Consider the following 13,590-nt stretch of genomic DNA (forward strand, 5'->3'; position numbering starts at 1 on the left):
AATATGCTCTCTTTTACTGTATACTATACCATTGAATTTTAGAGAGTGAAGATTTGAAACAAAAAACACATTTAAGTTAAAGATTCTCATGCTTGAAGGTTAATTCTTAATATTTTTTCACATTAGTTTTACCTATTCCATAATTAATTGTTCAACTTTTATAATTTCTTTCATTTAATAAATAAATGTTCTATTCAATTATACCTTTTTAATTAAATAGACCGGTCCAATTAAGAAATTTCTACTAATACATTAATATTCAAAATTTTGGTAACATATTTTTAAAATAATTAAACTCAAATATTGAAAAAAAAAAACTAAAATAATCCAATACTTTAATTTTTACATGCACATCTATTTCTAACATTTCTTACAAATAAAATTACAAGTAAAACAATTTTTACTTTTTTCGTTATTATTAACTCAATTTATTTAATAAAGAAAAATATTTTTTAAAATATACATTTACTTTGTTTAACTTTATTCATATTAATTCAATTTTTTTCAATACAAATTTTTTAAACTTTAAATTATACATTCATCTTAAAAATTAATTTCACTTTTTTAACTCATCAAGTCAAGTAATTTCCTAAATAAAAATACATTTACAAAATAAATTTTAAAAAATCAACCACAAATATGAAGATTATTTTATACTAGCGTGCATTTTTTATATGCATAATATTATATTAGTAGGTGATAATATTATAATATTATTAAGTTAATATATATATATATATATATATATATATATTAAAATTATATTTATTAAAAATAAAGTGAAATATATCAGAACAGATCAAAGAATAATTATTGATAAATAAAGAAGAAGAGAAGAAGCAGAGACATCTGATTTTATAAAAAAGTTTGTAAAAATAACGGTTAATTTTTAAATATTTAATAAATTATTATATTTAAAGGATAAAATCGATACTTTAAAAAATGGACACAAAAAGAGAATTCCCTTTATATTGTTATGAAATAAAGTGAATAACATAGAGAATGACGACAGATAATAGAGAAGAGAAGAAACAAGAGAGAATAGAGAATGAGAGAATAGGGAGCAACTCATCTATATATTATTATTATTGATAGGAAGGGTCCTATTTATAGATACAATAGGTAATCCATAAAGGAAACAAATCAACTTAGTTAATACAAATATTTACCATAAAGAGTAATGTAATGAATCATATGAGTAAATGTATCAAATCAATGGACAATCATTAATTCATAACACTCCCCTTTGAGTGTCCATTGATAAAGAATGTGCCTCGTTAAAACCTTACTAGGAAAAACCCTTTGGGATAAAAAAAAACCTAGTGAAGGAAAAAGAGTACAACATTATGTATTCTTTAATACAATATTGTTCATCACATATTCTATTTCTCCCCCTCATGTAAACTTACATCATTAAGGAGACAGAATTCGAATTTGTGAGTCATTTGCTCAAAAGTTCTTCTTGGCAAAAACTTTCCAAATAGACTTGTCATATTTTCAGATGAATGAATTTTTGGATGTCTATATCATCCTTTCAATTGAACAATACACTATTATGTTCATATATGGTTGTTGATTCCATCTTTGTTGGAATAGTCACAAGTTTCTTGCACATGTTGCATTATAGGCCTTAACCAAACATATTCGCAATTTTTCTCGTAATTTTGTATGATTAGACGATATTGCTACTATGGTTTGTTTCATATACCATCATGAAACCATTGTGCTACCACATGTGAACAAACATCTTGTTTGTGATCAACCATTATGACATTGTAAGAATATGTAAAATAACATGCATATCCATAACCCATTGGTCTGAATCTGAATCATTTGGATGGAATAAGCTCATATTCGTAGTACCCTTAAAGTAACGAAGTATATGTTTTACTCCAAACTATTTTCTTCTTGTAGTTGAAGAACTATATCTTGCTTAACAAATTTACAGCAAATGCAATATTACATCGAGTATAATTAGCAAGATACATTAGTGTTTCTATGACACTAAGATATGGTGCTTCTAGACCAAGAAGATCTTCATCATTTTCTTGAGGTCTAAGAAGAGTCTTTATCAACATCTAACGACCTCACAATTATTGGAGTGCATAATGGACATGACTTGTCCATTTAGAACATTTTAAGCACCTTAATTATATAAGCTTCTTGACGTATAAAAATACCTTTATTTAAATACTTAATTTCTAATTTCAAATAAGACTTTGCCCTTCAAAGATCATTCATTTCAAATAATTTTTTTGAGTAATCAATTGCCTTTGTGAGCTCATTAGGAATTCCAACGATGTTTATGTCATCTACATAAACAATAATTATGGCAAATTCATTATTTGGATCTTTTCATATAAATACAAGAACAAATAGGATCATTTCTATATCCTTCTTTTAATAAGTATACAAAAAGACGGTTATGCCACACACGTCTTGATCTCTTTAATCAATAAAAGAGCATGTTCAATATTTTATTGAATAACCCTCTTTAGAATTTGTCTGGTTGGGCAAATAAAATCCTTCAGGGATTTTCATATAAATATGATTCTCAAAAGAACCGTACAAATAGGTTGTAACATCATTCATTAGATGTAAATGCAAACCTTGTTGTGCAACTAGAATAATCGAATATTGCAATGTTGTTGCATCCAATACTAGTGAACATGTTTTTTTTTTCACTAATCAATACAAGGTTTTGTGAACAACCTTGAGCAACCAATTATGCTTTGTATCTAACAATTTCATCATTTTTAATTTGATTTTTGTGCAAAAATCCATATGTACCCAATGGGTTTCACAACTTCAGGAGTGCGAACTATACGTCCAAAAACCTTTCGTTTAGCAAACAAATATAATTATGCTTCTTGCATATTTTCATTTTGGCCAATCTTTTCTTTGCCGACAATCTTTTGTTGATCATTGCTTATTGATCCTCATTGTCATTCATAGCATTCATCGCTATGTTATAAGTAAAAGTTTCGTCAATGTTAACTTCATTTTGATTCCATATTGTATGATTCATGACATAATTTATTGAGATCTCATCATTTCCAACCATTTCAGGTACCTGAAGTTCTTCTGGAACCGAACCATTAATTATGCCAAATGAATCTTTTGGGATTTCAACCTTTTCGATTAGGTTATTTTGCATATTAGCCCCCTTTCTCATTCAAGAGTTTTTATCTTTGGAACCAATAGGTCTACCACGCTTCAAACGTGTTCACATGAGTTTTTCAACCCTTTTTTTTCGCATCATAATAACTGATCATGTCAATCAAGGCGATCATTTTGATTTGTAAACTTCTGGTTTACCATGACATGCATTTAAATTTTACTAATAAACTTGTAGTACAAACTATAAGAGAATGTTGATAATTTCTCCAATACACTTTCTTTTTCAACTTAATCATAGAGATATAAAGATATTTCATATCTTTTTCATTGTTTGTCTCAATATAATATCCATTTAGACAAATATCATTGAAACTTAATAAGTTTCTATTCAACTTCTTGGTAGAAGTATAATAGCTCTTCTAGAGTCTTCAAATATATTTGTAGTACTATAAATAATACTAACATCGATGTCTCACATTATCAAACAAGAGAAAAATTTATTACTCTTGAGAATTGTAAAAGTTGTTGCACAATCAATAAGACACATATCTTTTGGTACTAGTGCAAAACATTCGTTTTTCATATAAACATAAATATCAATATGAGATTTTTTTTTTCAACACTTTCATAATCAATTAGGTGATCAATGCTTTCATTTGCTTTAGCAAAGAAAATAACAATATCAAGATGAGTAGCATCCATATGGCCATAATCAGAATCACCATCTTCATAAGCAAAGTGTGTTTCTATGTTCTTCTCATTATTTATAAGATGCTCTGGTGTACAATAAGTACAACTCAAATGGCCTTTATCATCGTAATGATAATATATACCTTCATCTTTTTGTCAATATTTTAACATTTTTCTTTTCCTTTTTTTTCACATTATCGTGCCACTTCTGGTGACAAAATGTGTCTTTGAAATTATCTTTGTAACCATGTCCAAAATCAAGATCATGATCGATCATGAAAATATAAATAAAATGTTGCTGCATTCACTTCTGGGAATGGAGCAGAACCAATTTGGACAGGTTTCATTATTTTTTATCAAAAGCTCATTGCTTTTTCAACCATACAAAGGCATGAAATAAATTCATAATATTGATTGCTGCATTCAGATTAGGCGAATCTCATGATTTTTCATCAAAAGCTTTATTGCTTTGTCCAGCCAGCCATACATAGGCATGAAATAAATTCACAATATTTGTGAAATCTCTTTTCACAATATTTTTGTTATGAGCAAATTAGTTGCTTAGATGCTTTATTTCTTTATTTAATGGCATCCCAATACCCATTGCATCTAAATGTTGTTCAACATTTAAAATCTGATATAAGGAATTCTTCTTTGTAATATCAAGGGTCACAAATCCAAATTTTGCAACGTTTCGCGTGTTTAGAACTATCACATAAAATAATAATAATAATAATCATAATAATCACCTTCATAATAAAAATAAAAATAATAAGACGGAGATGAAAATTGATAAAGTTAAACAATTCTTATCGCAAGAGGAAGAATATAAGTTAAAATTATAATTTGAGAAAGGATTAGAAAGAGCCTGGATTGAGACACGCAGAGCACTGTTGTTATAAAGAAAAAACTTCCACTAGTCCTCAATTGGTTGAAGCATCGTGCTGATAACGTGTTATGAAATAAAGTGAATAACATAGAGAATGACGACAGATAATAGAGAAGAGAAGAAACAAGAGAGAATAGAGAATGAGAGAATAGGGAGCAACTCATCTGTGTATTATTATTATTGATAAGAAGAGTCCTATTTATAGATACAATATGTAATCCATAAAGGAAACAAATCAATTTAGTTAATACAAATATTTACTATAAGGAGTAATCAATCATGAGTAAATTTATCAAATCAATGGACAATCATTAATTCATAACATATATATTATTATAGATTATATTATATTATATTATATATATATATATATATATATATATATATTTATACTCCATCGTTTATACAATTTAAAACAAAATAAAAATCAGTTCATTTGACATATCATTTAATACCTTTATTTTATAAATTAATTTAATTTTGTTAACCCTTATATAGATTTTTTTCTCATTTTTTTATAAAATTCCCTAAATAATAAAAATAAAAAAGTCAGTTCAGAATTGGATTTCGCAAACTGAATTTTAACTAGTATTTCGACGGAAGATGACAAAACCACGTTCAGAATTCAGCTTTTGAACACCAAATTCTGACTTTTTCAACACGTGCTGCTTTGTAAATATAATAAGCCCTCCTATCCTGGTAAATAAAAAATGGAACATTACTGCTGCAGACAAAAACCGCATAATAAAATATGTTTCTTTCCTCTCACGTTTCTATCCCATATACAAAAACACGCGCTCAACACTCTGTTACTCTTTTTCTTCATACAAAATTAATACCATTTTCATAAATACTCTTACTTCTTCTACTCTTTTTGATGTAGTTTATCTCTCTGAATATTTTAAATAAAATCAAACTGAAACTGGAACAACGAACAAATCTTAATCATTATTTTTTTTTCTAGTATATATGTTTATTTTCATATGGAAACCCCATTTTAATCTTGAAAATAAAGAGTGATGTGTCTTTGAAAATGAAAATTTGAAAATAATTATTTATCGGTATTTTAGTTAACTACAGACATTCTGATTTTCTTTATTGCACGGGTATATGATCTAATGTTTTTTAAATAAGTAAAAAATGTGAATTTATTATTTTAAAACAATTAAAGAGTTTTTGGTCGGAATAAGGAAATAAATAAATAAAAAAGTAAAAAGAAACCAGTGTAATTTATTTTTTACTTTTAGCCTCTAAAATTACAATGACACAATGAGAAATTAAAATGAGTGATAGTTTATTTTTAAACATTTTTGTAATAGTATCACTATAAAACACCAAAATTTAAATATGCCAACGAAAAAGATCGTTATTATTTGTTAGGTTGCAAAAAATCGCCTGCGACCATGTGTACAACGCGCAACCACCAAACGTGCCAAAACCAAAGGCAAAGTTAAATAAAATAAAAAAGAAATCTGGAAACATCGAAAATAATTATAATAATAATAATAATATAAATAAATAAATAAATAAATATATAAAAAGAAACCTTCCACACTCCAAAATTTTCTGCATCTCTCACCCTGTCCGATTCATTGCAATCACATCCTAAAATCTATTCACTTATTTATTATTATTTTATTTGTGTGTAATAACTATTCACGAAGAAGCATAAGCACTTTTGGCGATGACGATGCGCGTGTTCTTCCACGTATCGGCCAACATCGCCGGCGACCCCTCTCATTGCCGCCGGTTGCAATATCACTCATGAAAACGTAATTTCTGAAACAAGAAAAGTCTCTGTCCGTCGTTTACGTCCTCCACGGTCGTTTCCACGTTTCATTGAATCCCTTTCCAAGGTTAAAGCAAAACGCACGCATGCTCTTATTCTCTCCTTCATTCGATCCCTATTAAATCAAATTCCCATCTTTATATTTTCCACATTCAAAATCACTCATTGTTGTGTTTTTCTTTCTTTCTCGCTTCAGAATTGCGATGAAGAAGGCGTCACCTGTGACGTTGGATCACGTGCTTCTTGCGTCGCAGGAGACAAAGGAGGCGCGTGAGGCGCGGATTCGGGGCCTCTTCGAATTCTTCGACAGGGAAAATCGCGGGTTCTTGGACTACGCGCTCATTGAGGCGGGTCTGTCGGCGCTTCAGATTCCGTCGGAGTACAAGTACGCCAGGGATTTGTTGAACGCTTGCGATGCGAACCATGATGGGAGAGTGGATTTCCAAGAGTTCAGGAGGTACATGGACGACAAGGAGTTGGAGATTTACCGCATTTTCCAGGCCATCGATGTAGCGCACAATGGCTGCATTTTGCCGGAGGAGCTTTGGGAGGCTCTCGTAAAAGCAGGCATGGTTTCATTTTATTGCAAACTCACTCGTGATTTTGTTGATGTTTCAGTGTTTCGGTTGTCTTGTGTTTGATTTTGTTTGTAGGTTAGTTTGACATAGAATTGTGTTGTGTAAATTGTTTTTGAAATCCATGTTCACCACTGACATGACAAAGAAAAACTGTGTAATATGTAGAGGTTACTCTCACTTCAGTTTACGAGCTAGGTTGAGTTTTAGATGGACTTAAACTCAAATACTAAGATAATACCAGAGTTTATTGTAGTGATTTGTTGGACTCATTGTAGGTCACTCATTATCAGACTGTTATTAATTATATCACTTACAAATTATGTTATCTAGTTCTAAGTGCGAGGGTCTTGCGTTGGAGTTTACTTTTTAATTAGTAATATATATGATCAAAATAGTGTACATTAGCGGAGTTTTAACAAAGGTATGGTATTTAATGAAGGGGAAACATTCATTATATTGAAAAAAAAAGAAAAATCTAATAATTGTTATTTTTTAAATAAAGAACTACCTTAAAAGAATAGTGACATTAAAATAATAATAAAAATCAGATAGCGGATACTACGTGCTCCTTATGAAAAGTTTGATTGCCATGGTTTGAGTTGTTTGACGGTTTAAAAAAGTGGTCCAAGTTATGTTCATCTCAAGTCACAAGTCTTTACCAGACTCTCATACTTAGTCTTTTGCATCTTCTTCGAAATTTGTATAAATTCAGAGAAGTCCCCAACTCTTATTACATTTTTATTGTAGTGATGAGATTGTTGAACTTTTTGGCACATCTCTTCCTAATGAATGCAATTTAACTGCAAGGATTGGTCGCCTAGGCTTTGGTTGCATTGTAGAAAGTTGAATGGAAAAGGAAAATGAAAATCACCCATTAAAACAACCTTTCCCTTGCATGTAGCCTTATCGACTAACTGATTAATCTGATTTTAGGTTCTTTTGATCTGTAGTTATAACTGAGTACTGTAAGATAAATCGAAGTTCAACTTTATATTGCTAACTAAATTTTTCCTTGTTATTTTACCGACAAATGAACACAATATAAGCCCTCTGTATCTGATAGCGAAAGTTGAATTTGGATTGCTGGTCTTTAATTATTTAGTGCACTGTTGTTGTGTGACTAAGATTTTGTTAATTCTGTGATGTGATGTATTTCATTCAATAAGTTGCGCTAGTATTCTATTGTAGGGATAAAGATTGATGATGAGGAACTTGCCCGCTTTGTTGAGCATGTTGATAAGGATAATAATGGTGTTATAACATTTGAAGAATGGAGGGATTTTCTGCTGCTTTACCCTCACGAGGCAACTATGGAGAACATTTACCATTATTTGGAGCGGTTATGTATGGTTGATATTGGGGAACAGTCTGTTATTCCAGCAGGCATTAGTAAGCACTTTCATGCCAGTAGGTATCTGATTGCAGGAGGAGTAGCAGGTGCTACATCACGCACAGCAACTGCACCACTTGATCGTCTAAAGGTTGTAATGCAAGTCCAAACAACACGAGCTCACATAATGCCTGCGATAAAAGCTATATGGAAAGAGGGTGGTTTGTTAGGATTTTTTCGAGGGAATGGCTTAAATGTTCTAAAGGTTGCCCCTGAGAGTGCCATTAGATTTTATAGCTATGAGATGTTGAAGACCTTTATTGTAAGGGCCAAAGGGGAAGAGACACAGGCTAATATTGGAGCTAAGGGGCGGCTACTAGCTGGTGGTATTGCTGGTGCTATAGCTCAAACTGTAATATATCCCATGGATCTTGTTAAAACGCGACTGCAGACCTATGCTTGTGAAAGCAGACGAATTCCTAGTCTTGGAACCCTTTCAAAAGATATTTGGCTTCAGGAAGGACCCCGAGCATTTTACAGGGGATTGATTCCTTCTCTTCTTGGCATTATCCCTTATGCTGGTATAGATCTTGCTGCGTATGAAACCTTGAAGGATATGTCCAAGCAGTATATTATTCGTGATGGAGGTAAAATAAAAAACTTATTCACCTGTGATGTTCCGTATCAGTTATTGCCTTCAATTTTTGTAATTAGATTTTATGGCATTCTGTAGAACCTGGTCCTCTAGTGCAATTAGGATGTGGGACTGTATCCGGAGCTGTTGGAGCAACGTGCGTTTACCCACTACAGGTTGTTAGAACAAGGTAATTTTGGCTGTTATGTGTTGTAGCTTTCTATGTAAACTGTTGCTTACATATGTAGTGACTTCAACACTTATTGCTTTCTATGGAAATTAGAAAATGAAACCCATGTCGATTTCAGAATGCAGGCTCAACGCTCTTATAAGGGAATGGGTGATGTATTCAGGAAAACCTATAAAAATGAAGGCATTAGGGGATTCTACAAAGGAATATTTCCTAACTTACTCAAGGTTGTACCCTCAGCAAGTATCACCTACATGGTTTATGAGAGTATGAAAAAAAGTTTGCATTTGGAGTGAAAAAATTTACTGCATGGTAATTAATCTTATTGACATGGCTGACCGTTGGCATCTATACATTGGGAATGGTTTTGCAGTGAAGATATTGGTGACAAGAATAAAATCTACAATTGCTTATTGTGACAATTGTCTAAATTCATTATTTTTTTAAATAGCATTAAATCCTTCAAAATTCTTAGGGGTCAAAATTGGTTTGTCCGGCTTGGTTCTTCATTAAACTAAAATGAAGTTTCATATCTATTAGCTGAATTTTTGTAAGATAGAGAAGCACACTGTACTCAGTTAGGATCCGATTTTGTAATTGTAATTTTGTAACATTTAGTGGCTGATATTGATCATCTAACTCTTAAATTGATTGTTTCATTTGTTAAACTTGTCATGCCCCTTTATTTGTTATTTTCTTTAGGGTTTTTAATATAGTACCTATCTGTATGTCACTCTGGTTATGCATTCTATAACGTTATTTTAAATCTGCTTGATTTCTATTTTAAAGGTTTAGTATTATTCTGTTCCTAAGCTTTTGTGGTCTTGGGGTTGTTATGGGAAGTACCGAATATTTGTACTAATCTATAATCCTTAACAGGACTGGAGTGGAAGGGAACGGGATGTTTTAGCTATGGGTAACGATTTTTTGACAAACAAAATATTGACAACTTGTCTCACTTTTATGAAATATTTTTTTTTCACAAGAAAGAAAACCTATGTTGCTATTGTAAGTGAAACCCAAAATGAAACCCTTGAGAAATTCAAATTAACTTTCGAAACTTCTTTTTCTCGTTTTCTTCACGTTCGACCGTTCTTTATTTTGTTTTTTTTTTTCTCCAATCTTTGTTGATGGTGCTCGTCCACACTTATTCATAGGAAAACCATAAATCTCTTTCTCTTTCGCGAAATTGTTCCCTATTTATGGTTAGTTTCATTTTTTAAACTTGAATCTATTCTTCCACAATTTCTGTCCTAAATTTGAAATATTCATTTGTGATTGTTTTTGTTCTTCGCTCAAATATTGATTGTGCTTCAGTTGTGTGTTATTATAACAAGTTGTAGATATTTTTTTTGGAGTAAATAGGCTTTCAATTGATACTTGGCTTGAGTGAAAAGCACATGTGCACTTGAACCAACGTAAATTGAGTTTTTCCACAACTTTAAATGGAGTCATGGTGTGCCAAATAAAAACAACTTAAAATTCTATTCCAAAACTATGTACCAAACATCATCTAATTAAGTGACAAACACAATTATACTTTTTGCATGGTAATAGAATCAGTTAATTCTTCAAAAGGTTTTTTAATCAGTATTTGGCTTGGGTTAGAAGTGCATGTGCACTTGAACCAATAGTGTTTCTCCATGACATGGTATGAAGTCATGGTGTGCCAAATAAAAGGAACTTAATTTTTTTTTTTCAAAAACTATGTACCAAAACATCATCTAATAAGTGGCAAACGTAGTTATACTTTTTGCACAGAAATAGAATTAGTTAATTCTTCACGAGGTTTTTTAATCAGTACTTGGCTTAGGTTTGAAGTGCATGTGCACTTTAACCAATGGTGTGTAGAGTGGGTTTCCCCATGACTTTAAATGGACATGGTGTGCCAAATAAAAGGAACTAAAAATGCTTTTGAAATATTATGTACCAAAAATCATCTAATTAAGTGTCACACACAGTTATAGTTTTTGGACACAAATATAATCACTTAATTCTTGAAAAGGTCTTTCACTCAGTAGTTGGATTGGGTGACAAGATCATATGCACTTCCACCAAGGTTGTGTGGTGTGGGTTTCCCCATGAGTTTAAATATACATAGTCTGCAAAATAAATGGAAGAAAAAACTTTGTTGAAAAATTATGTATTCAACATGGTGTAATTCAGTGGTAAACGCTATTATAGTTTTTGCATACAAATAGAATCAGTTAATCCTTCATAAGGTCTTCAACGAGTACTTCGCATGGCTGAGAAGTGCATATGCACTTCCACCAAGGTTGTGTGGTGTGGGTTTCCCGATGAGTTTAAAAGGACATTATCTACCAAATAAAAGAAACAAAAGATTATGTTGAAAAATTATGTGTTCAACATGGTGTAATTAAGTGGCCAACGCAATTATAGTTTTTGCACATGAATAAAATCAGTTAATCCTTGATAAGGATTTTCACTCTGTATGTTGTAACATCCCTAAGGAATATTACTTAAAAATAAATACTAAAAGAATTAAATTGTATCAAAAGTCGTATTAATAATAATCCCAACGCGGGAAAATTTAAAATCTATTAAAAAGCGCGCCAAAACTCATAACTTAAACCATAAAGTGTTACAAGTTCTCGAAGTTTGTGTTCATAAATAAAAGCATAAAAATACATGTGAGTAAATCCTAGCTCTAATCCCAAAGCTAGCCCTCACTCCGTCGCCTGGACATCCTCAGCATCACTTGTGTCAACATCTGCTCCCGTGCAACGAATCACACGATCATCGTCATACACAAACAGAAAGGGTGAGCTGAGAAAATAAAATAACAGGTATATAAAACACAAGATAAATCATATACCCATCTTATTCATTCTACATAGTTCTTAGCAAGACCTTAACCCCAAGGTTTTTCAGCCTTCAAATCACACAAATGGCTAGCCTTGGACTCGGGAATATGATGCTCACACGAACCTGCCCGCTCGTGGTCCTGCCTCTACGAACCTCCCCGCTCGTAGTCCTGCTCTACGAACCTCCCCGTTCGTAGTCCTGCTCTACGAACCTGCCCGCCCGTAGTCCAACACATGTGATCCACCAGCCCCGTACCTTCCCGCACGTGGCATCTCTTAGACGTGAGCACGGAACATACGAACCTACCTTGCTCGTATCCCCACGTGAGAGTAACTAGATATGAACCTCCCGGCTCATACCATCACATGTTAACCACCATCCATGAACCTATCCGCTCATGGCACAGCATCTCTCGATCCAAGTGTAGAAGCATTGCTCAAACAACATACCAAGCAACCAAAGGTCAGTAGCATTTCCGCCTGGCTCGGCCCACACGCCGCCAGGCAAAACTATTCCAGACCGCCTGGCGGTATCCACTAACCGCCAGGCGCCAGCGTCATTCCAGAGTCATTGTTTTCTTGTCACTGCCTGGCGGAGCACACCGTGCCGCTAGGCGCCCCTCGGTGCAGTGTCCTCTCACGCTAAGCCTATTGCTTGGCGGTTATTAGTGGACCGCCAGACGCCATACCAGAAGCACTCTGCAGCTGGTTTCGGCACTCAAGTTGGTTGGTTCTACAATCCAAATTTCTCTAAGGCAATTCCCCTTTGGGTCTCAGCACTCAATCCTGATCTATTGCCATCCCCAATCTATTTTTGGTGTCGCTATAGCCCATCTTTATCATTCGTACATTTCAACTAGAGATCTATTTATACCTAAGTCATGACGTTAAGTCTTAATTCACCAATGACAGATCCCATTCTCATACCTCCCCTTTTCACAATTACACTCGTCCATAAACCCCATATGCTAAATCAACAGTACATGTATCCATCCATCCTTCACCCTATCTTCCCACTCCTCTTACCCATTTCACTAGAATTCTAGGTTCCAACTTATCTACCATTCTTCACAACTAACTCCTCCTCACTATCATTAACCCACAATATCCACTAACACTTTAGCGTCAGGTTCAGTTTCTATTAAACAATAAAATGTTCTAGTGGCGTCCTTCTTACTCATTACCTCTCATCCAAACATAATCCACCTCCTATCCCTTGACCTTACCTCCTTGCAAGCTACCTCTCCTTCCTAACTTCTCACCCATAATTTTCTCCCTTCCACTACACCAACCTTTTCGCTCATCAAGGTCCTCTCTCCTTCTCGCAGAAATTCCCAGTACAACACCCAACCAGAACTGCCACCCCTCATCGCCTGGCGGACAGCACAGAACCGCCAGGCGATATACCAGTACCAGGCCACTTGCATGCATTTCTGCACTCCCCACGAACCTATCTCACTCTTCTTCTTCCCCGATAATCACCACACTTACCTTTATGTCCTTTTTAACACCCAATCTTAACGAAATTATATTCTTCACATTCCT

At 33.2% G+C, this 13,590-nt stretch overlaps 1 protein-coding gene across 1 annotated transcript; it reads left to right on the forward strand.

The window, feature by feature from the left end:
• Positions 1-6,279: 6,279 nt before the first annotated feature.
• On the forward strand, positions 6,280-9,888 carry LOC114179596 (calcium-dependent mitochondrial ATP-magnesium/phosphate carrier protein 3-like). The gene is made up of 5 exons (XM_028066002.2): positions 6,280-6,555; positions 6,685-7,055; positions 8,255-9,043; positions 9,130-9,220; positions 9,339-9,888. The coding sequence occupies exons 2-5, from the start codon at positions 6,692-6,694 to the stop codon at positions 9,514-9,516; spliced, it is 1,422 nt and encodes a 473-aa protein (XP_027921803.2). The 5' UTR covers positions 6,280-6,555; positions 6,685-6,691; the 3' UTR covers positions 9,517-9,888.
• Positions 9,889-13,590: the final 3,702 nt, after the last annotated feature.

This window comes from Vigna unguiculata, chromosome 1 (assembly GCF_037176805.1).
Source record: "Vigna unguiculata cultivar grain cowpea cultivar isolate G323 ecotype 2 chromosome 1, ASM3717680v1, whole genome shotgun sequence".
Lineage (NCBI taxonomy): Eukaryota > Viridiplantae > Streptophyta > Magnoliopsida > Fabales > Fabaceae > Vigna > Vigna unguiculata.